A 24,721-nucleotide genomic window follows, 5' to 3' on the forward strand; every position below is an offset into this window, starting at 1 on the left:
ACACACCCACACCAAAGATAAGAAGTTGTCAGATTACAAGGTCTCTGCAGAACCTCTTACCTATGACGCTAAAACACCACAGAGTTCCAGGGTACCCCAATATTAACATATGTGTATTTTGCGCAATATTTTAAAGTCACTCACCTTGGGCCACTTCTCAGTGCCAACCTTTGTATCATAACGAGTTTTTGCACCTCTGGCATCAGTAAACTCCAGGTAATCATATCTGTGGAGAGTGCAATTCATTACTTACACATTTTTATTTTTAAAACTTTTGGGCAAGTTTACTTTGGAATTTCTCGTACTTCCCTAACCACCCCACTCTGGAGACTCAGCAATGTAGAGACAATCCCTTCAGAGACGTATTTACTGCTTTAGATGATTATATAAACATTTCATTCATACAGCACATATACGGTCATTGCTACAACATAGCTCCCTGATCCTTAATATCAAGTTCAAATATTAAGCATTTCTTAGTGGTAAGCCAGAAAGAAACAGAGGTAAGTTACAGAAAGGACTGAACTTTGGCATAGTTGTGCTCAAGTAGGGTAAAGTGAATGCTGGGAACACGCAATGATGGCCACAGGTTTTTTCAAGCACTAATACAAGAGCAATCAATGGAAAGCATAGTTCCACTGCCTGAGGGAGCATAGCCTTGACACTCAGGGCCTGTGCAAAGAGTTTGTCTGCACCTTTTCAAGTGGGAGCTCAGCTGTGTCAAGAATCTTTAAGCAGAGGTGCAAAGAAGAGTACAGGGTGGGTGGTGCATGCTGAGGGTGGAGTAGGTAACGATTCTCTGCACAGAGTGCAGGATTTGCCCCTTTGTGAATAGTTTTTGGAGTCAGAGATGGCACACTATTAAGTTACCTCCTTTCTGTTTCACATTTTTCATCAAATTCCACCTCAAAATAAGTTGCCCCAGGACAAAGGAAGACTGAGACCTCATGGCAATTATTTTCATAGTTGTGAGGAGATTCCATTGTCCATGTTCGCAGCACCACGGGTTGTTCTTGCTGCCAGCTTTCCATGTCCACCTGCATAATTAAATACAACAACTTTCACCTTACAGGGTACACATGCAAAGCATTCAGTAGGAGGATTACAGCACTGCATTATTTCACATCTGAGTCCATAGTTTGGAGTAGCCATATACACACATACATGTACTGTAAGCACTTATCCCTCTACTTACATCACTATAAAGAATGACGCCAAGTAAGATTATGAAGCATGTACTAGTATTTTCTTAACCTTTTATTTTTCCTCTTTTACCTCTCTCCTGTCTTCAATCCTTCTCCACTGTCCTATGTATTTTACAGGCTCAATCTCAGTGTCATCATCTACTTCTCTCTCCTCCTCCCATACCCAGGCTCTCACCAAACCTCTTATCTTTCCTTCCTTTTTATCACCTCCAAAACCCATCCTTTCCTATCTCTTCAAACCCCCCACCCAGGCTTTGGTTAACTATAAATCATCTCCTCTCTGGACTCCAGTCACTCATCTCTTCCAAAGTCAGTCTATCCAAAATGCTGACACTGAAACAATCTTTCATCTGCTGCCATATCAATTGCATCACTACTCCTCAAAACCTTTCACCGGCTTGTTTTTTACTAAATCAAGTGCAAGTTCTTCATTTCCACCTTCAGAACAAAAGCATAATTTCATCCTTAAATATATTTTTGCTCTTATGTCCTCTTACTCTCCTCCAACTCCATACCTTGGAATCCACTCTCCCCTTCCCTTTATCTGCTTTTATATACTCACATACTGCAATGATTGGTGTGGTATAAGAACCAGAACAGATAGATTTCCCACTCTCAGCTCTGCATTTCATCATGCAGCTCCAGAATACTTGGAGTAGGTTCCCAATCTTGTTTCAAACTTTACAGTACCCGTTAAAAAACTTCCACTCTCTCCTTTAAACAAATGTATCTCATTAATCTTTCCCAACACAGATCTGTGTGTTCAATTGCAAGCTCCCAGGACAGGGGTCCTATCTTTTGTTATATATTTATGATGCAATCAACAGTATTAATTCACATGAACTTCTTAATCTAGGAAGTGATTCTATTTTTATCACATAGTGACTGACTTATGTTCTAACTAGTGACCATAGCATTTTCATTTAATCCACAACACATTTTACGTAAGTAAACGTGATCTTTTGAAATAAGGTGATGATGAACGCATAATCTCTTTAAAAGCTGAAGGTTCGGAACAGTTTTCTTACGTAACCTGGTTGCATACTTATAGATGTGACTTCTCCACTATAAAAATGCTCAAAATCACTTTAGAGAGATCCTGAAGAGACAGGAGCTCATCAGATACACTGATGGTGGGCAAAGGAGAAGCAGAATTCAAAAGGTTACAGAGAATCAGAAGTGTAAAGTATCTATATCTATCTATCTTAGGCTACCTTATTAAGACTTTCTCCGGGTTCACTACAAAGGTTCCGCAGCAGCTGTGTCAGGGTACTGAAACCCTGAAGTAGGGTGCAGTGTGGAATGTCTGAAGTGCAGAAATCCAACAAGAAAGTCACCTAAGGAAAAAAAAAACCACCACCTAAAAGTTACAAAGCCGTCCTAAATATATCCACACTAAAGGAAAACTGTAGGACATTTCAGTCATTCACCTACCAGCTGACGGGTTGCCATGGCAAAAACAGAGTTACTTAATTTTTCTACTATATGTTTGCCACTGTATTGGGACAAAAGTGATTCTAAAATTGTTCTGATATTTGTCAGGAACTGGCCCACATCTAAAAAAGAAAGAAAACATATTAGGTAATAGAAAGTTAGCCAAATTGAGGATTCTCTACTGGGAGTCTGTTTTTACTGTGCACCTCTAGTGGGGTTCATGTTGTGCAAAATAGAGAAAGATAGGTGTTGCCCCAAGGAACTTGCGTTCAAAAGGCAGTTGGGACACAAAAAAATGTTTTGCACATATCCACTGCTGGCAATAGGACACTCTGTCACTAACACCACCAAAAGCACAATTCATAGAGAAACTAGTATTGTAATCAAACTATGTCTCCTTGATCTAAAACGCCTGTTTCAATAACTCTACTGTAAACATCTGATTTCCTGGATCATTGTTTTACTAAGGAATGAAATATGAATTATAAGCAAGGCCAGCAACTTTTAGCTGAACATTTTAAATATGAATAAAATGATTGAATACATAACTAGTGTAAAAATAAAAGTATAGAATATAATCCAGGTTTGAATTTAGAAATAGCCCGACATTACAAAGTACAAATTTAATATCACTCTACCATTACATTTATGGCCCAAGTAGTTATTCAAGTAACTTTGGGGTGCTGTGCTGAGACAAAGCATGCTATGGTGATATGCGCCTTAGAAATGCCTAGATTAATAGGTCTTACTACAGATAAAATGAGTTCAACTTTTTTTGTGATTACCCAGATCTACCAAAATGACATGCTGTCTCATCCAGGGGAGATATTACTTTTGAGGGAGATGGAGGGAAGATGCTCTAATAATGGACAACTAAGGAAAAATATCTAAAATTGAACTAAATTTTGTTTCTTCGTAGATTCAATAGCCAGTGAAATTTTTGGTCCAAATTAGTTTCTCATGATGTTACAGACTCCTCAGACATAACAATAAATCAACAACTTTAACCATACTGATGACTGGAAATTGGTCCAGATGGCTCTGGGCCAATTTTGAAATTTGTTAGGAGCACTATAATTATAAGGATGCTTCAGATACTATGATGAGTGTCTAGAGATAAAAACGCTAATCAGCTTCTTGAGATCATATTTTAAAGTCCTGCATTATTGTATATACTAGGCACTGACTCAGCTCTGGAACTTACATTTTTTAAGAATTTCCATGGCAAGAGTCTTGGCTGTATTATCATTGCCCTTAAGTTGTAGGTAGCACCATGAAAGGAGGCTTCCCTGTACAGACCAGAACAAGGATGACAGTACTGTGCCACTCTCCTGCTGGGCAACATCCAGCATCATCATTTCACACTGAAAAGCAATAATACAACAATGATATCCCGTGCACGGCAATAACACATCAATGATATTCCATGCATTGCAGTGTGACAGATTGTGATACACCACCCTCCTCCCCACCGCACACCACCCGCCACAAAAAAGATGAAAAGCAAGAGACCAGTCATATATGAACTGCTAGTGGTTAAAAAAAAAATTCATAAAGAAGTGATATTTGAAAGCTGTTTTAGTAACTCAGTAAGATGAACAGCAAACAGGTTTAAGTAATTACAACTACATTTGGGGCAATCAATTAAGGCTTTCAGCACATTTTGTAACATAGGCTAATTATTTTCACATGTGAAAAAGTCCTTACTTTCCCAAGCACAGGTCTTTCAGTCTATGGTACCATGACTGGTTCCCATCCTTCAATCTGGTTTAATTAGCTCAATTCTTTTACAGCTTCAAGGCAGTCACTAAGGGACTCTATGGAAAAACTCCCTAAGGCAACCTATTCAGTATGTTGCCTTGTTTCTTAATATTAAATGTAGTTACTGCTTAACATACAACATTTAAATTAGTGGGGGCCCAATCCTACAATCATACATAATAAATTTTACTAATGTGAATAGTCCTGTTAACTACTGGCTTCAGGAGAAGTGAGAATAGACAATCTCAAATGATAGCTACCTCTCTCGCTGCCACCAACAGAAGGGTATCCATGACTGACAGCACTTGGCTGATGTCAAAGTCCTCAGAAACTTCCTTATCTGGTAACAACAAAAGTCCACCTGGATCCTGATCACTGCAAAAGATAGAGCTTACTGAGTAACAGCTAATGATAGAAGTCTGAAAAAGATGCCCTGTTGTGATGATAATCTGCAGAGATCATTTACACATCATTTCTGAAGGAAAAATCAAATGTTCTATAAATTTATCAGTATGGAGATATTTTAAAGCTATAACAAATACTCACTGTTTCCAAGGACAACAGTAGTTTGAAAAAAACTGATCAAGGATAAAACAGTAAACAATGCTACTCAGAGACTCTAGGCAATATACCACAGACTCCGTAATTATTTTTAATCTTGGGCAATCTTTTGTTATTGCCTTTTGAGCCAGTCAATATTAGTAAGATGTATAGATTTTTATTCTCTTAAAGAGGAAGTGCATTAACAATTTTGCTGACTTGCATCTTTTTTCAGAAGAATGTGGAATTATTGAAAAGGATCAGTAGGATGAAGAGAATCAGAGAAAAAAGTTATTTTTCAATATCAAAGAGCCTTACCTGAAGTACATACACAGGGATCTGAAGGTGAGATGCACAGATTGCTTATGTTCCTGTTCTGTGATGTTTTTCTAGGAAATGGAAGAGGTTTACGTTTAAAAAAAATGTTTTTTTGTAATAGCAAGGTATTACAAAGAATGACAGGACCAGGAAATACTTTTTGAGGACTACAGGATTAGTATTTGCTCCAAGAGATGTTTGGTCTGCATTTTCTTTATGAGAAATATCCATTTTTGAGCTTTATCTTTGGTTTGTAAAAATGGTTTTAAAAAAATTCAGTCCCCATTGAAATTGGATCTTTAAGTTCTCTGCCACTAAGCAAATCTTGATTTTAAAATGGCATTTAAATCACTTTTCCTTGCATCTCCTAATTGTGTCTTCTCTAAATGCTACTGTGCTTTATTTTTATATTATAAATGTAGTATCCCATCACACAAGAAATCCTACAGACCCATATGCACATGCAAGAGTTAAAAAAAAACAAACAAACAAAAAACATACATACAGCATGTGAATTTTACACTTTCAGTATTCCACTAGGTTCTAAATCATGAGGAAAAACAGGATATAAATATTCAGTACAATATTCTTTTAAGTTCTCACACAGACTTGGACACTAGAACATAGAATCATAGAATATCAGGGTTGGAAGGGACCTCAGGAGGTCATCTAGTCCAACCCCCTGCTCAAAGCAGGACCAATTCCCAACTAAATCACCCCAGCCAGGGTTTTGTCAAGCCGGGCCTTAAAAACCTCCAGGGAAGGAGACTCCACCACCTCCCTAGGTAACGCATTCCAGTGCTTCACCACCCTCCTAGTGAAATAGTGTTTCCTAATATCCAACCTAGTCCATATGTAAAGTCACTGCATCCTGTGCCTCAGGTTTTCTCCTACATAAAATGGGGGTTTATATATGTACAAGATTTATTTGTAAAGTGAGCAGAGCCTATCACTTAAAGACTACTAATATGGAACTTCACAATGCCATGTTTCCCTCTTTAAACAGTCACATTTGAGAGTATAAAAGAGCCTTCCTTTGAAGGTTGACATTCTAAGATAGACCATCTGAACTGAAACTATAACTTTATGGAAAGGTAAAGGCAAGCTCGCCTCATCTGGAATGAAGTGATTGTGGAGCAATCATTTCTCATTGCATGGTTTACCATCATGGTGAAGAGCTGGTCCCGTCTGGTCTGTCTATCTGGGAAGAAGATAGCTGCTCCATTGAGCAATGTGTTCTTAACTTCCTGCTTTAGCATTGTCATGGGTGTGAAGTTGCTATCATTCATGTCCACGACTGTTCACAAAAAAAGGAAACAGTTTTACAATTTCAAATCAATAACCAAGTATAGATCTTTAATACACTATAAAATTTCATTTCTTTTCCATGACACTAGTCTTTCCAAAGCACATAAAATACTCATCACATATACATGTAAGGATTGATCTTCAAGAACATTTAGCCTGCAACAAGCTGGGATATACATATACATTGAGGTAGCCTGCTGTGCAACAACTGTCCATATGGACCCTGTTAACATGCTCTAACAGTTCCTTAATCCACTCTGACCTACCCCACTTTGATATGGGAGTAGGATCAAAGGCGGAGCAAGGAACTACTAGGGTGTATCAGCGGAGTCCACATGGACAGCACGCTAGTAAAGGATAGATTTCAACCCAGCTTACTGCAAACTAAATGTTACTTAAGGCTTGTCTACACAAACATGTGAGAGAGACTTCTGAAGTCTAGCAAGAATGATCTTATGAGAAGACCTCGGATTCAAATGACCTGATTCACTTCAGGACCTTCAATGTTATGTTTATTTTTAAGACCAACTGTTAAACCTGGTGAAAGAAAAACAAAAAAAAAAACCTTTCAAAATGTACCACACTCAGTACAAAGTCATTCATCTATTCCTTGTTTTTCATAATCTCTTACTAGGTATATTAGTTATTGAAATCATTGTACTTAAATATATAAGGCAAAGTACTGGCTCCAAAGAAGTCAATGACAATATTCCCATCAACTTCAATGCCATCAGGGCCAAGATTTCACTTGTACTTTCCCAACCAGGTGGATTCATTCTAGCACAGTGCTGAGCGGTTAGAAACGAATCTAATCCTTCTACTTATTCCAGTACTGAAGTCAAAGGACCAAATTCTCTACTGGTGCAACTAGATACAGCTCCACTGAAATAATTTGCCATTGCAACCACTTTCAGGCCACATATTATCAGGACAGATGCAAGATCACTTCATCAGAGGCTCAAAGAAAGTACAGAAGCAAGCTCTCAGCTAAACCCATTGGTCTAAAATAGCAATAAAACACAACAATCTGAAACAGCAGCTGGCTTGGGTTTTGGAAAATACTTGTTCCAAGTTCACACAAGTATAAAACTTCTTTAAAACAAAACAACAACAACAAAGTTAGTAAGTGACAGCATAATATTAACGAACCTTCACACAAATGCCTGTAGAGCTCTACTGCAGCTTCTATTTGGCCAGAAGTTTTGCTTTGAGAAGCTTCCTGAGATTTAATAGTTTTATTGTTTCCAGTAAGCACAGAGAAGCAGCTTTGAAGAAGCTGCAGTAGCACAGTCTGGGCAAAGAGACATTCTTCCCTTGGGCTAAAAGGAAAACAAACAAGAGTAAAATCTTCACAGGAAGAACTCATTTCCAGCACACACTGCTATGCTAAAGCAAGCATCGCTGTCTCTGCTCTACGAGACAGTGACGCTAAGAGATCCTCCGAGTAAAGAAAACACAGCCAAGAACTATATCTATCTATCTATCTATATATTGATATTAAAATGGCATTTAAATCACTTTTCCTTGCATCTCCTAATTGTGTCTTCTCTAAATGCTACTGTGCTTTATTTTTATACTATAAATGTAGTATCCCATCACACATAAGAAATATAAATAAATAAATTAAAAAAACAAAAACAAAACAAAAAAAACCCCTAACACTTAGACAGGAATCAAACTTACTGTACTGAAACTTAAAGATTACAAGCATCTATGTAATGTTACAGCTAAAAAACCAGGATGACACAACAGAGAGAAGGGAAAATATCGGCTACTTCAGCTTAATGGCAGAAAACATCAGCTGAATAAAATGCACTGTATGTAAACATATTTATGGCTAACTTTGTGATGGAGGAGGGCCCTACTTTTGGTGTAGTTTATTGTAAAAATTCCAGAAAAGCTGCAAGTCAAGGCCAGTGAAGTCCAAGAATGATCTGTACTTTAATCCACTTTCTTTTTGTTGAACCTAAAAGAGGCAAAGAAAATATAGGATTGAAGAATTCATTCTACACAGTGAATGTTTACAAAAACACAATGAAAACTGCAACATATGGAGTATGAAAGAAATATCAAGCTGCATCTGAAATGCCACTCCAGCCTCAGAACACAACATGGTCAGGCTCCCATTAGGATGAACCAGCAATATCTTTTCTTTTTGTTGCGTCAGACTAACAATTTTCACTTCCTTTTGTATGTCCCAACTTTCTCACAAATCTAACTCACTCGAATAGTGGAGAACAAGTTCTAGTCTATACACCTGTTCTAATCCTCCTGTATGCTTCCAAGAGACGCAGCAGGGCTATTTAAAAGGCAGTGGAACTTTTATATACAGTATGTTGCATTAATCCCACTAAGCACTTTATCATAATGTGTGAGATATGGAAATGCAGTTCAGTTCCGGTTTTCTTAAAGAAGACATATGCCTAACTTATTTAAGTGCCCTTTTATAAGGCACCTTAGTAGACTAAAAGTCATTTTCCAGACACTTCAAGTTTCAGGACTTGCATATTATTACCACAATGTAGTTACAGCTTGCTCTCTGGCCACTACTTTATTTTATAATGCGTCTTTTAAGTTTGTCTTTGGTGTATCACCATTTATTCTTGTAACAAGACCACATGCTTTAAAAAAGTGAACAAATGTGGAGAGAAACATACCAGGTCCTGTGCAAGTTGTTGGATGAAATGAAGTGTCTTCAGGAGAAGGGTTGTTCCACAAATGCTGTCATCTGTTGCTTTGCATTTCAGACAGTTCAGGCTTCTGTTGGGCTCCCCTACCACAGGCCGAAGATATCCCAGAACATTCAGGCCTTGAACTCCTAGGCGCTCCGCGGTATCTTGCCTTGTGCACAAGAACTTCACCATTAAATACTGGATAGAGACATAAAAATAGCAAAAGCGCTGTTCATAAATCCTGATTTCAAAAGCGAGAGCCACACAAACGTTTAAGATCCTATGATATTATTCAGGCAAAGCCAGTGTCCTGGCCTACCACCCCACCTCCTGTTTTTGTAAAACACTTTAATTCTGAAGGTTCTATATGAGCTACATACTAGGGGGTTCTGTGACTGCCATGTTCACTTGCAAACTCAGTCATTTAATTACCAGCCTAACTCATTTTGTAAACTGTGTTCTATTTCTTAATCTTATAGCGCCAAGTTTTCCTGCAAGTGGAAAATCATTAGCTTAATATAAAAACAAGTAGAGGATAAACATTCAATGTAAATTAAATATATATATATACACATTCATTTAACTTGCAATTCTTTCCACATTAGTATAAAGAACCTGAAGCCGAGAGTATCCATTAAGGAATGCATCCCCAGAGTCCAAAGGTACACCTCTACCCCGATATAATGTGACCCGATAGAACACGAATTCAGATACAATGTGGTAAAGCAGCGCTCCGGGGTGGGGGGGGGGAGGGGAGCTGCGCACTCCGACGGATCAAAGCAACTTCGATATAACACGGTTTCACCTATAATGCAGTAAGATTTTTTGGCTCCCGAGGACAGCGTTATATCGGGGTAGAGGTGTATTTTTTAATCCTATAATCACAAAAATTTGGGGAACAAATATGTACAGTACATGCATAACAGTTCAGACAGCTACTGAATAAGGAAATGGCATGTTCTGGATTCCATTATGCAACGGGGACTTTTCACTTTTGTCTCTGAGCAGCCACCTCTGGTATTTTCTCCCCCAGGAAGGAGAGAGATTTGGGAACCTGAAACCAAATTAAAATTGAACCCGAAACAACAACATGCACTGGAAGACAAGTTTCACTTTTAATTGCTGCAAATTAAGACGCTGAGTAGTGCAGTACTCAAGTAGATCCATGGAATTACTCTAGGAACAAGGTGCTACTTATCACAAACAAGGGTTGCAGAATCTAGTCTTTATTTTAGAGTGGTGGCCGTGTTAATCTGTATCAGCAAAAATAACGAGGAGTCCTTGTGGCACCTTAGAGACTAACAAATGTATTTGGGCATAAGCTAAGGTGCCACAAGGACTCTTCGCTATTTAGTCTTTGTTTTGTAGTAATTAAAAGTAAGCAAATTAGAATATATGAAGAACTGTGATTGTGCAGCTTGTTTCATGTTCTAATCATTAGGCTTACAGTGGAACTCATCTTCTTGACACAATCCAGTGAGTGGAAACTTTCTACACTTTTGAGACAGTAATGTCCATGCTAAATCTAAATCAACTGTGGCCTTAGCTCCCATGGCTCTCACTGACTTTTTAGCTCTAGTCAAGGCCTCTAACACACCCGGAACGAGTACAGGACCTGCCGCCGAAGTGCTGCCGAAGACCCGGAGCGCCACCGGGTGAGTAAAAATTGAAAAGGCGCCACTTGTGCTCAGTGGGAGAACAGCCGCTGCCCCGCTCCCGCCCCTAGCTACGCTACTGGGACTCTTCTTTGGTAACAAAAACCTGATGATTATTTAACTGGTCTTCAAGAAAGCAGGAAGATGATCATTTCCTCATTCACGCCTCAGTCAGTCTGTTCTAATTATTTCTTACTTGGGAAATTCTGCACTGCTGCATTTTGACCTCCACTTCATCCCATTCTTCTTCCACCTCAAACCAGCCAACAGGATCATCCTCTCCCAGCTCATCACATGAACAATCACTTCTGCAGATAAAAGCAGATCAACCAAAGTTATTATAAAAAAAACGTAGGGATTGCCCCACTGCTATGTTATCCAACTATTTTTACCAGTTAGAAAAATTAAAGATTCAGGAAAACGTAGCAGAAACATTTCACATGCACAGACTCCAGCAAATGCATGTTTGCCATAGATTTTTTTATTTTTATTGTCAAAGTCAAGTCCATAATTTTACAGCATACTTGTAGCGAAAGGCAACAATACCGCTATTAGGAATCAGCATTCTGTATAGACAGCTTCTCAAAAGTATCAAATTGAGATTTTAGTTCAAACTGGGCTGGTCATGATTAAGTTTTAAATGTAGACCTTTAGGTGTTCAGTGGCAAGTGACTTTATTTGCAGCTACAGCAGTAGGCACAAAGAAATGTTCAAGACTTCTCTGACCTCATCCACACTCTGACTTTTATAAACAGGGTAGAGAAGGTTTGCTGCAATGTTAATTTTTAAAAAAAATTCATTATCACCCTGCCCACCTTTACCTGTTTTTTAAAAATTGCCTGAATTCTTGAAGCTTCCACTTGTCATAGCTTTCAAATTTTTTAAAATGTTCTTCTGCATGAAATTTTTCTGAAGAGCTGTTATAAGCAAACACCAACCCACACTGGGCCCCAATAGCACCTTTCCGAACCTGAAAGGAGAACATAATGCTGGAGCAACACAGAGAAAACTAGGAAAACAATAAAATGACGTTTCTGCTTATAAGGAAGAGTTACTCAAATCAAACCAGAGATCAGCAAAATTGATCTGTGATTCTTTGGAATCATATTATTTATTTTCTTTGTTTTAAAGGAACATGACACAGGAAATGTTTCAGAAAGATTAAACATCTCTGAAAGATTAAGGCTCAAACTCATAGCTAAGTTTCATTTTAGCCACCATCTCAGCTGGAGCCAAGCAAGAAAGAAAAAGCCTGCATCTTGATTCAATTTGCTTTTCTGCTGTTTTATACAAACAGCGGTGGCAATTTTTTTTTAAATTGTATCCAGGTAGCATTGCACTATAATTTTTGAACAGTTGCCCTTTCCTCCATCCCCAACTGATGAGAACCTACAAGCTCAAGAGTCTAGTCATCCTCAATTCAGGTGGGCACTACAAAGCATGCACACATGCTTTGGGACAGTAAGCTATAGTTTCAACAACGGAAAAGCAAGCTGTAAAAACCTCATCACAGCTTCCTTCCTCCTATGAGATTCTACCAATGTTTGGGACATAAGTTTTTACCTCCACACCAGAGTAATGTTGCTATTTAAATACATGGCAAGCATTATACTACATACACAAGAACTAGAAATACCTCATTGGCCTGAATAAGATATAGACAGAGGCAACATAAAATAGATGGAACGCTCTACAGAGTACACTTGTGGCAGCATTCTGTAACCAGATGTAATTTCTATTTTTCTTTTCGTGCAAGTTTCCTGTGACTCATGCAAATACAAAAAACAAAACCCAAACTGCTGTCACTCAAATTTCTTGCAAATTAATCACAAAGCTGTACATTCAATCAAAGGTGAACAACTGTCTAAATTCCACCACCAAGAAAAAAAAGCATTAATACAAGAATCTGCTTGAATAATGCAAACAAGTTCCTTACCTTTATTCTAATTTGTGTCACCTGGAATGTAGATTCAGTTCCTGTAGAAAGAATGATACTTGCTCTGGTCTTTCCAGTCTCAGTAAGAAAACCTAAAGGAACAATGAAAACAGGATGAGGTTTAGAGGACTGTCATCTTAAAGTAAATGGATACAGAATTATAATGAGAGGAGTAAAACAAAACCCAGCGCTCTGTTCTATAGCAAAGATTCAGCCAGTGAATGAGACTTGAGAGTCCAAATGAAATAGTAAATTATAATGCTGGCATTAGTAATTCTGCTTATAAAAGATGATGCTGTATCAAAAGGTGTACATTCAACACAGTGTTGTGTTAGTATATCCTTCCTCAGGACCGTGTCTTCACAGCCAGAGTCTCTCCTGGGACTGTGCTATCAGTAACAGGAAATAATTCTTACATCTGCTAAGTTTTAGTGAAAAGTCACTCCCATTGAATGTTATTGGGACCACTGAATGACAGTGTTTACTTATCTAAATTACAGCTTTTCTGAAAGCCAGAATAACACTGTCAAGACCCTTCTACCTCCTCCCTTTCCTCTTAAATGAAAGAAAAACCTCAGAAGAACATGAACTATAAAATCCCTCCTTTTGTTACAATATCCTGAAGTTTAATGGGTGGCATCAAGAGCAAAATGCCAGGGGAATGTTACTTCAGCTAGAGGCTGAATAAGTGGAAGAAACAAAAAACTTTTCAATGCAAACACCCGCAAACTATGACTGCAAACAACTCCAAGAAGGACAAATTGATTTCCAACGTGTATGCCACCTCTACAGTGCACAATTTACATGCCCCCAAGTATGTTGTGTGCTAAGCACCTCAAAAGGCGTTCTAGAGAAGTGCACATTGGCTCTGCAAGTCAAAGCATTATTTACTGCCTCATTTACACTGTTATTTCTGATTTTTAAGACCATTTTGACTAAGATAGACATCAACAATTAAAGGATTGTTGACTCTTGAAACCAAATATTCAGCCACCCGAGGATATTCTATATGATTTTCTCTTCCATCCCTCCATCAGTGTTTGGGAAGCCCCTCGTGATTCAGAGCAAAATGCTGCTCTGCTATGAAGTTTTTCACACCAGCCTGCTATTCACTTTCAGCCAATGCACCAATAACCTGACCTAAGATACCAAACTTGTTTTAGGGGAACGAACAGTTCCTAAGAGCAATTCCCTGTGAGTGAGAATTACAATTTAGAAGCACTATGTCTACCGTAGTTCCTTTTTTCTAACTGTCAATCAGTGTGAAAATGTACAGATCTGAACCACTACAAGAAACCATAAACAAAAGACTACACACTTACCATCCCCGGTCCATGGCTCAACAAGGAGGTTTTCAGGCCCTGATTTATCTTCCTTTCCTTTTACGTCACATGCCTGAAGGGTTAGCTGTAGCGGCTTTCCTGAACAAGCAAATCAACAGGTTTATCAGAGCTATAAAACCAACAATATAGAGCTTGTTTGCCAATGGCATTCTAAATTCTTTACACAGAGAAGGTAAAAAATTAAGGAAAAAAATTGAAGAATCACACCACCACCAGGTCTTTTTATCTTATACAAAGGAAACAAATGCAAAATCCATGTTATTGCAACATAACAGTTGAAATTTTAAGTGTACAAAGACAACAAATTAAGAATTGTTACAGCTGGAGGACTGTCAAAACACACACATTTTGAATTAAAGTGTTCACAGCACATGAAATAATACTAAATATCACTTTTATTATACAAGGAGCCAGAGATACAGTTGCTGTGGGAAACAGAAACGACTTCCCAGAATTCTGAGCATAATGTAGTAGTAACAATATTTTATGCGTAACATGTTTACATTTGTCACACACCAGAACCAGCAGTGGAGTCTGGTGAAAGTATTTCTCTACATTAGGTTCACACCTGCATGCCTGCTAAGAATATCCAGTAATTCAGGACTGGAGACAAGTGGTTAAAGTGATACCATCAACCTGAGATGGTCAATTTTAAAAAATTGATTAAAAATAATTTTTGGTACTATATACACCTGTTGCTAAGTCTGCATGCTAATTGTGGTTTGCAATCACATTTTCCTATTTAAAAATGTTTTTCGTTCTATGTTATTGAGTGAAAATCCAAACAAACAAAAGGGAAACTGACTACACAGAAGGAAATGGTGATATTGATCATACACAAAATACTGTTAAATGAGCAATGTATACAAACTGAAAACTCCAAAAAAAACAAAAACAAAAAAAAAACAAAACCCCCATCACTTTCAGTCATATTAACCTTATTTGTAACTACAGAGGTTAAAACACGTCAGACAAAAGTAAAGCTTAAGTTGATACCCACAGAAAGACATTTTACCGCCTTCTGCTAGACCAGGTTCATGTTTAAACCTACAATAAACATCCAGATAAATAAACCTATCAAAAGCGAAATCAAAAGAATTGTACTTAGGTCTGAGTTACACTATATGATTCAGCTACGACAAAAAACGTTAACAAAAATTATAAATAAATGTCATTCTACTCTCAGTAAAACTGGACAGAGAAAAAAAATTTAGCAACTTGTTGTAGGAAGACAAAGACTAGTACCACTAGATAAACTTAATAGAGATGCAAACACCTTTATCATCTTACTACAGAGCCAACTGCCCATGCATTTCTTGAGCGCAGGATTACAGATTTCCTTCTCCAAGGTGACATCACCTTTGGTTCTTGGAAGGATCACAAGGATCTCAAATTCTAGTGCTAGCACTGCTCTGATGCAAGTACTGTTTTAGGAGATATATCTTTCTTTTCAGCTTGATAATATTCATTAAAATAAAATCCTTTTATACCCTGATTAAAAGATCAAACAACCAGTTTACACACAGACAATTTGGAAAGCTGTCTATGATTGATCTCTCGCTTGCGCACGCATGCACACACACACTTTCTCTCTCTCTCTCTGAAGGATGCAGTAACTATTCATTTGAGTAGCACTTAAAGATGTCCCTGAAATATTTACCATATTTATAAAGCAGGTTTTGTCTAACAGTTGCCATGGAAGAGATGAGTGAAGAAGCCTTGTATAGTGTGTCCAGATGACCAGTGATAGTACAAAGTGAACTTATCACTTTAGCAACACTCCCTCTGGCTAGGGCAAAAGCCAACAATGTAAGTTCAACCTCTGGAGTGGCATAACAACTAGGAGATAAAAAGACCATGCATAAATATATATAAGAAAGGAAACCTGCAGTTTCATAATCAAGTACATGAAATGGTATATCAATAATTTCAATTAATACCAGTGACTTATGATGTGGCCTATTTATATAGCCATTTAAGCCATCTGTTTATAAAAACTTGATAGCTAATTGTCCTGTTCCACTTGCTGAAATCAACACTGGATGAATCATCCGCTCTTTTATACAGAATCATTGGAAATGTTTTATCATCTAGTTAAAAACTAGAAGATAAAAAAGGCTATTTAGCTTTATCACAGGAATTCAGTATTTGAGTTTTTGTTATATTGTTCTTTTAAGAGTACGCTCCTACTAGTACACCCTATTTCAAACATTACCAGTCTAGAGCCTCCATCTGGCACCCTTATTTCATTCCCTTATATTTGCTCTCTTTATTTCTTTCAAAATTTTACTCTACTTTCTGTACACCCACATAGCTAGGAAGCACAAAAAAGTTCACATCCCAATAACCTGGTGTAGGCAGACCCGATAAAGACATAGTATAACAAAACTTCAGGTTATGTACAATTGTATGGGAAATGTGCTTATACCTAACACTTGAGGTTTTTTATGTAAATATATTGCAAACACATTAATTTATTAGGCATTTTTCTTTATAACTTAAGACATGGTTGACTAGTACCTGATCACATGTAACATTTCTAATAAAGTAGAATTTATGAAAAATGGAGATTAAACAAAAAGGAGGCCAGTGGCAAAACTTCAATTGATTGGCCCTGTCCTGCTCCCACTGCAATCATGTTGGTCTACATACCAAAGTAATTCCTTAAACTATTCATGATGGCAATATACTTCCTTATTACAACAGCAGTTAAGGTACAAAAAAAAAAACAAGAAGAAATGAGGAATATGACAAATGGAAGCTATTTTTGCAGTACCCATTTACTCTATGTCATTTTCTTACCATACAAGTACGCTAATGAGATTTACCTGGTTATTCTTATAAGAAAACTATCTACTTCCTCCAAAACATTGGGAGATAAGAAGCTTGAGAAGTCTGTAGAACCCGACGTCAGGGACAGTGGTGGCATGTGCTGCAATGCCTTCCTACCAAAGGAAAAGAGCAAGACATTAGAAATAAACTCAAGTCAGACAGAACTGAAGAGACAGAAGATTCAAAAAAAAAAAAAAAAGGAGGGGGGCCACTCAGAATCTTTATGCTTATGTGGCTGTGATGGTCTCTATTGTGTGAGGTGCATTATTAATGTTCTTCCTGCATTAGAAATGCAAAGCATTTGACTTCTAGATGGAGAAAGTGGGGCATGGATTTTTTTTTTTAATAAAAGAGGCTGTGCAAATATCACACAAACCTCAACCCTGCAATTGGATGCACGCAGGCAGACTCTAGTTTAGTGAGATAGAGCACAACAAAACCATTTGATGAAAAATCCTATGAACTTCTACCTAAAAAGAACACTAAGTAATTCCCTCTTTGAAACATATTTTAAAACAAAGTAGCAGTCCCTTATTAAGAACTAATGATGTGCACACATTCATTTAAAAATGCAAAAATAGCTTTTCTCTTTCAAAAAAGCAATACCAAAAAACCTTTTAAAGCTTTAATAAAATCTATTTATTTGCTTCCATAAGTCAAGCTTACATACCAGTGAGGGTATTTTTTCTGCTTACTCTTTAGTTCCACATAAAAGGAGCACTTTCTGGCCCAGGTCAAAATGAATTCTTATGGCACAGTTATAAGACCCTGAAAATTGGAAGTTTAGAAAGGACAGGCTGCCAGAGTCTTAATTACTAATACTATCCTAAAACCTCTCAATACTTAGGGTTTGTCTACACTACCCAAACTATACTGGCGTAGCTATGTTGTTCTAATTATTAGGGCAAAACCCTGTAGTGTAGACTCAGCCTTCACTGATGGAAGGGTTTTTTTCCTGTTGGTATAAGAACACCACTTCCCTGAATGACAATAACTACGTAGATAACAGCATAGCTGTATCTAAACTGGGGGATAGGTCGGCATAGCTACTTGGGTCAGAGTTGAGGTTTTTCCACACCTCTGACCTAAGTTGCTAGGTTGACTTAACTTTTAAGTGTAGAATAGGCCTTAGTTTCATGATCATTTTATCTTTTATATAGAATTATTTTCTGATTGTACATTGTCTAGCTCAGGGTTTAGGCTACACAGAAAAGTAGTTTTGTACAAAACACTTCACAGGGTGTCATTCTATGAATATTTAAAAGGTAGTAAGATGCAAGGCTCCAATCCTGGAAAATGTTTTGTACCTGAGGAACTTCTTCAATAGAACTGCTGACATGCATAAAGTTACTCATATGTATAACAGAGTTTTCAAAGTCTGTGTATAGGATAAACTATGCAAATTAGAGGTAAAGTTTTCAAAGATTTTGTCATGTGAAGTAGTGGTGTTTTTAAAACCCAGATGGAAACTAAATGCCATAAAGCTGTTGTGGTTGTGTTATGATTTTAGTAAGATTTCAAACCTTGAAGTCATTGAGCAGATGACAGTTTGGCAGTTATTCAAGGAAACATGACGCAGCAAAACAACCAGTCACCACAAAAGGAATGCCTGCATAGAAATACTGTAAATACCCTACCACAGCCCAGAAATATTCTGCATAATATTAATGGAAATAAGCTTTCTTTGGAAGGTAGGCATTTTGAGGAGAAACAAAACTGAAAATCATTCCTGAAAATCAAGGTGGGACAGGCCACCACACTGACCAGAAACAAGGCAGCTACAGGAGATTTTTGCCTGTCACATGCCTGGCAAAATGTGTTTAGTTCCTTTTTGCCACTGTATAAAAACCTGTTCATCAACATGGAAGAAGTTTAATACTTTAGGGCTGGTTCACACTAAGCCCCCAGTTAGAACTAAGATACGCAACTTCAGCTACGTGAATAACGTAGCTGAAGTTGAAGTATTTTAGTTCGAACTTAAAGGTACTTACCGCGGGTCCACACGCGGCAGGCAGGCTCCCCGTCGACTCCGCCTACTCCTCTCGCGGAGCAGGATTACTGGCGTCGACGGCGAGCACTTCCGGGATCGATTTATCGCGTCTAGACAAGACGCGATAAATCGATCCCAGAAGATCGATTGCTTGCCGCCGAACCAGCGGGTAAGTATAGATGTACCCTTACTTTGCTATGTTGCCTTATTGATATGAGAGCAGGGACTGAGGGGCTGCTTACCACTAACTGCAGTGTTTCAGGGGGTCTTCTCCACATATTTTCACTCATGGGATCAAGGCATCTATGTAGATGCCTTGTTCCTATGTGTGCCAACAAACAGAGGCCCTGGAAGAAGAGTGAAATTCCTAAATATAAACCTAAACAACTAGACACTTACATATCAGGGCAGATACTGTCTATCCATGAAAATGGCTTAACTGCAGACTGCTCATTCCATACACCACATGGGACACAGTGCCTTTTTAGTGCCAGAAATATCTGGCTATGTTCAAAGAACATTCAAGATTTTTAATGGCTATTAGGATAGTAAAGGCATAAACATTTGGAAGCCTTTTCTCCCACGAAAGGAGATGCTTTAACAAACTATTAAAATCTTATATAGGTATTGGCTGTTTTCAGAGTAATTAATATATCAATATGCACTGGGTATTAGGGAAACAAAGAATATAAGAAAGAAAAAATATACTTGTAGAGTTAAGCAGACTACATTAACACAGTTAAAAGCTACAAAAATATTTGAATTGATGTGAAGCAACCACTATGTGCTCTTTGAGACTACAATAGAACCTCAGAGTTTCGAACACCAAAGTAACAAACTGACCAGTCAACCACACACCTCATCTGGAACCGTAAGTACGTAACCAGACAGCAGCAGAGACACAAAAAAAAGCAAATACAGTACATTTAACACAGTACTATACTGTGTAAACTACTAAAAATAAGTTTAACAAAAGATTCTTTCATTTAAGTTAAGATGGTTAAAAGTAGCATTTTTCTTCTGCATAGCAAAGTTTCAAAGCTATATTAAGTCAATGTTCAGTTGTAAACTTTTGAAAGAACCACCGTAACATTTTGTTCAGCGTTACGAACAACCTCCATTCCCGAAGTGATCCTAATTCTGACATTCTAGTGTACTTTTTAAGCTAAAGTGTCAGTGAATAATTGTTAGCTTGAGTGGGCTGAAAGGACACTATCAGGAACAGTCCAAATATCTCACCTCTTCTATACTACAAATTACAATCCAATGGAGAAAATCCCTGGGATTTTAACTGTATTGTTTTATTTTAGGAACTACCCCATTCCTGAGTAATTACAACTGTGCTGGCTTGAAAACAGACTTTTACTTGCAAATGCAATTCCCAAAGCTGTGCTGGCATTAATTGCTGGTGCATAAACAGACATTTTGGCATAAGGCTCTACATGAGTGGCTATTAAAAAAAACAACTAAACTAAATTAAGCTTCATTCATAAAGAAAATGGAATATAGTCAACATTTATAAATAGTAAACAATGTTGGAAACAGGAAATTAATTCATTCCAGGCTTCTAGTAGAATACTAGAAGTCATGGAAAATAAAAGTTAACTATAGAAGTATCTTGCCAGTATCCATTCACCCATTTATTGGTATAACAAGCATGTTATACATCAGGGGTTCTCAAGACAAATTATTTGGTGGCCTCAGAGGGCAGCCACCAACTATTGCTGGTGGCCGCTTTCACATTTTTTCCTAAAATACTTAATTAGCTTTAGGAAAAACAAATAAATATGCACATATATACATCCAAATCCTTTTAATTTATTTATTGCTAGCTAGTAAGTCTGTTGTGAAAACTGATGATAAACATAGAAGTCTCACTTTTCACAGCAGACTAACTCAGCACAGCAAGCCAGGGGACAAATTAAGCCTTAGGTGGGGGGTCGGGGGAGGCAGCAGGGGCCAGGGACAATGGGGGGGGGGGGAAAGAGGGTTGATGGCTTGGGAAGGCAGTGGGGGGCCAGAACCTGAAGCCCCATAGCTGGGGGACGGAGCCCGAAGCCACGCAGCCGGAGCCTGGGGCCCGCCACTGCACAGCCACAGCCCAAGGCTGGAGCCCAAACCCTGAACCCCACCACCCCTGGGAAGGTAAGGAACTCACTGTCTGCCTGAGCCTCCAGTGTTGTCCCCCAGATGTCTCCAGAGGAGGGCAGGGCCATCCCCTGCTGGCGGCCCCAGCAACCAAGATGGTGCATTTAGGAGCACCAGGGAGGGGGAGGGGCTGCTTCCCCCACAATCACAGCCCGCAGTGAAGGTTGGTACTTACTGAGTATTTTGTAGGATAGTGTGAACAAATGCTGGATTGGTCTCCATGGAAGCTGTTACCAATGAGGTCAGCAAAGACCAGTACCAGATAGCTGAAGCATCACACACTGAGATGCCAAGTTTCTTTACTCTTTGATAGCCAACAGCCCTGAGCCCATGGATTCTAGTATCACATCCATCACTAAGGCAACGCTTGATGTTTATCTGTACATCTGTTGGTAAGATCAAACAAGAAAAAAAAATAGGTAATTTCTTCCAGCCACTACTAATCAGGATAGACATAAGAGAATCATTAAGTTCAGAAGAAGAACTTCCTAAAGATCTATCTGCATTACAAAAATGTATAACTAAAGAACCCAGTATGAATATGATCATATGTGCATATACTACTGCACACGTGAGCGTACATATGCACAGACGGATTTGGAAAATTTAGGCTTCAGAGGACTCACATGACCAACTACCTGAAATAGTAGCTCCTGTAACACAAAACATGGGGTCACAAATTATAAGTGAAAAAAGTAAACAAAATACCCCCCAAAGTGCAAATAATCCATGTATTCTACCAAATATTTTACCAGATAGCTACATCTCAAAGGAAAATTTATTTGGTAAGACTCTCTGGCACCTCCATCATATGACAGTGAAATGCAAAATTATTTCAAAACCAGAATACAAGTATTTAAACACGTTTTCTTAGTTCCTTTGCATAGACAATATACTTGCAGAGTTAGTTTTGAGAAAGGAAGTCCCTCTGTGGGCATGTCAGGAAGCTATGAAAATTTTTTTTTTTAAATGGAAAACACCCATTTGAACAAAACCATTGTTCAGCTAAGATTTTAAAGCTTCAGAAATTGTCATTGAGGTCTATTCCAAAAAGGCAGGCACAGATCTGTCATGTTTAAGGTGACTACTCTGAAACCTAACACTAAATATAGTTTGTTAACATAAAAATATTTTAGACTTTTTGTTTAACACTTTACAAAAGTCATCTCACTCCTGTACTGACATAGGTGTGAGATATAACCCTTGAATTAGGTTAATTTATTTTTCAGGTATATTTTTTAACCAGAAGTGGGATTTTTGCTACATGCTAGCATCTAGCATATTGTGGCACTGCATAAAAGTCACTATAAATGCATTATATAAGTAAATATATATTTCAGCATATCCTCATATCTTCAAAGTGAGATGCTGGAACTGCATCCAGAATTATTTCAGTGGTCTACCTTTAACAAAAATTAAAACCAGATGCTATGCAAAAAGATTTTGTGAAGTGGGCCAGGAACCACAATCAAAACTCTTTTGGAATCATGGGCTTAGCCGAAAGCCTCTGTATGAACAACACAAATTTCAGCAAGCTACCCAGCCTTTCACTTTCAGAAAAGCAAAAAAGAAAACACCAATTGTGTCTTTATTGACTCACACATCTGACTAATGTTAGCGTTTTCCAACAATGTCACGTAGCCAGTGATATTGCTGGGAATGTGAACATCTCGGACCTCCTGGAGATTGCTGGCATTCCTTCCAACCGCCACCGTAACCTGCTGCGGCATATAACTCTGGTCATTAGCTGCCACTGCAATGGACAGATGTCTCAGAACAACATCTGGTTTCATCTTTAAACTGTAAGATGGAGAGAGAGAGAGAAAGACATATACATTTTCTTTTCTTCTCTTTAGGAGCTAAGGGCCCGACTTTCAGCCTAGCCTCTGCTAATCTCCACTTCTGCAAGCATAAGCAGCTGCAATGGCATTTATCTGTCTAGATATTCATACCTCATCACCATAGCATGTGAGTGCTTGAACTGCAGGTGCAATCAGGTATTGTCTAACTACTAATATTCGAGCCTGTAAATACAAAAGTCACCTCTGAGAATCAGGCCCTGAAACTTTACATCATTCAGCACAATCTTTACTGTGCTATCTTGGCCATTACAGGAGTGTGAAAGCAGAACAGCACTACAATAGGACTCTCAGGTTTAGTTTCCACAGTACATTAGTACCAAATAGAAATTTGGTAACTAACTTACACTACAATTCAATATGAACGTTACAGAGTGGAAGATAAGTTTATAAGAACATATATTAAATGTCATGACCATGTTTACAGAAGCAGCGATACATTTTACTTCAAGATTGTGACATAATGAGTCTTCCTTTAAACACTGTCCAATACAGGTATGTTAACATTCATATTACAACTCAAACACTTTTTAAAAAGCCCAGAGATGCAAACAAATAAAAATACAAAAGCAACAACCCCCCCAGCCCACTCCCATATACCCAAAACAAATGGGGAATACATATAAAACCCTAAGGTTTAACTTCATGTCTTTTTAACCAGTTGAAACCAAAGTGAATGCTTTTCATCTCAATGTAAAGATTAAGATGATGTATCCTATCTCCAAAAATCATATGTTTGCGTCAGACTACTCAAAGGTACAGTCCAGTGATATTAAAATAATCATCTCCCACTGTAAATCCTAAGGACTGACAACCCTAAAATCCAGATGCCTTTTACTATGCTACTCACCGTATCCAATGTGAGCGAGCACTCCCATCTGACTGCCAGAAGGATGAGGTTTCTCCATTAGTCATCTTGTCAATGTCAGCAGAGTTGGATGAGGTTTCTATGTGAGTATAGCACTTTGTGACAGTTTTGAGTTTGTCCATTTCTTGGTTACCATTCAGATCACTAGGGCATTCTGTAAAGACATAGAAAAAATAAGTAAGTCACTGATAAGGACTTTTAAAAACAAATACTACGCACAAAAAGAAATCAAGTATCCCAAAATAGGTAGCATTGAGGGTATAATTCACAGATCCTGTAAAACATTCTCTGCAAGTGTGTTCCATATTTAAACAGAAGATATCAAAGCATCATTACACTTAAGCAGTACACGGAGTGTGCTCCAAGGCTTCATCTTAATCTACTACTCTCATTGTGAAGTATTTCTATATTTTGCCTGGAGTTCTGCAGACATTACCTTTTACCATAGTCTTTTACACGGGGGGAAAAAAAATATGGTCAGAGGGTATTATTATTACACATGATAGCAAATGGTGGGAAAAAAAGCAAACTAACAAAATGAGGGAAACCTAGCCAGTCATTCTAGAGAGGGAACAGAGCTCATTGCTTCCATGCACAAATTCTACTTGATTCTTTCAACTTGGAGAAAATAATCGAGTATGGAAGACTAGAAAATTTATAAAGTCAAGATAAAAATTTAGAAAGTGAAGTAAGCTATTTAAAGTGTCAAACACCTATTAACGTAGCACCAGTCTTACTCAAATTCTAATACAATATGCCGCTTGTGTAACCACAGAAAACACATAGCCAATAAGTTAACAGACTTCTTTTCTACTTGACAATTTGCTTTAGAAAAATGTTCACATGGAAATG

At 38.0% G+C, this 24,721-nt stretch overlaps 1 protein-coding gene across 1 annotated transcript in view; it reads right to left on the reverse strand.

The window, feature by feature from the left end:
- ZZEF1 (zinc finger ZZ-type and EF-hand domain containing 1) overlaps nucleotides 1-24,721 on the reverse strand; it is a 79,224-nt gene that overhangs the window by 43,799 nt on the left and 10,704 nt on the right. The window contains exons 4-23 of the mRNA XM_024207641.3: nucleotides 23,852-24,023; nucleotides 22,743-22,942; nucleotides 21,318-21,528; nucleotides 17,001-17,117; nucleotides 15,833-16,011; nucleotides 14,152-14,250; nucleotides 12,830-12,921; nucleotides 11,715-11,863; nucleotides 11,090-11,201; nucleotides 9,224-9,436; nucleotides 8,432-8,532; nucleotides 7,716-7,885; nucleotides 6,422-6,555; nucleotides 5,259-5,329; nucleotides 4,661-4,775; nucleotides 3,844-4,003; nucleotides 2,640-2,761; nucleotides 2,420-2,542; nucleotides 871-1,037; nucleotides 145-226 (exon numbers count right to left, since the gene is read on the reverse strand). Coding sequence (XP_024063409.2) covers nucleotides 145-226; nucleotides 871-1,037; nucleotides 2,420-2,542; nucleotides 2,640-2,761; nucleotides 3,844-4,003; nucleotides 4,661-4,775; nucleotides 5,259-5,329; nucleotides 6,422-6,555; nucleotides 7,716-7,885; nucleotides 8,432-8,532; nucleotides 9,224-9,436; nucleotides 11,090-11,201; nucleotides 11,715-11,863; nucleotides 12,830-12,921; nucleotides 14,152-14,250; nucleotides 15,833-16,011; nucleotides 17,001-17,117; nucleotides 21,318-21,528; nucleotides 22,743-22,942; nucleotides 23,852-24,023 — 2,789 coding nt within the window. The remainder of the gene's footprint in view (nucleotides 1-144; nucleotides 227-870; nucleotides 1,038-2,419; nucleotides 2,543-2,639; nucleotides 2,762-3,843; nucleotides 4,004-4,660; nucleotides 4,776-5,258; nucleotides 5,330-6,421; nucleotides 6,556-7,715; nucleotides 7,886-8,431; nucleotides 8,533-9,223; nucleotides 9,437-11,089; nucleotides 11,202-11,714; nucleotides 11,864-12,829; nucleotides 12,922-14,151; nucleotides 14,251-15,832; nucleotides 16,012-17,000; nucleotides 17,118-21,317; nucleotides 21,529-22,742; nucleotides 22,943-23,851; nucleotides 24,024-24,721) is intronic.

The sequence above is a fragment of the Terrapene carolina genome, unplaced genomic scaffold (assembly GCF_002925995.2).
Source record: "Terrapene carolina triunguis isolate 2854851 unplaced genomic scaffold, T_m_triunguis-2.0 Scaffold231, whole genome shotgun sequence".
Lineage (NCBI taxonomy): Eukaryota > Metazoa > Chordata > Testudines > Emydidae > Terrapene > Terrapene triunguis.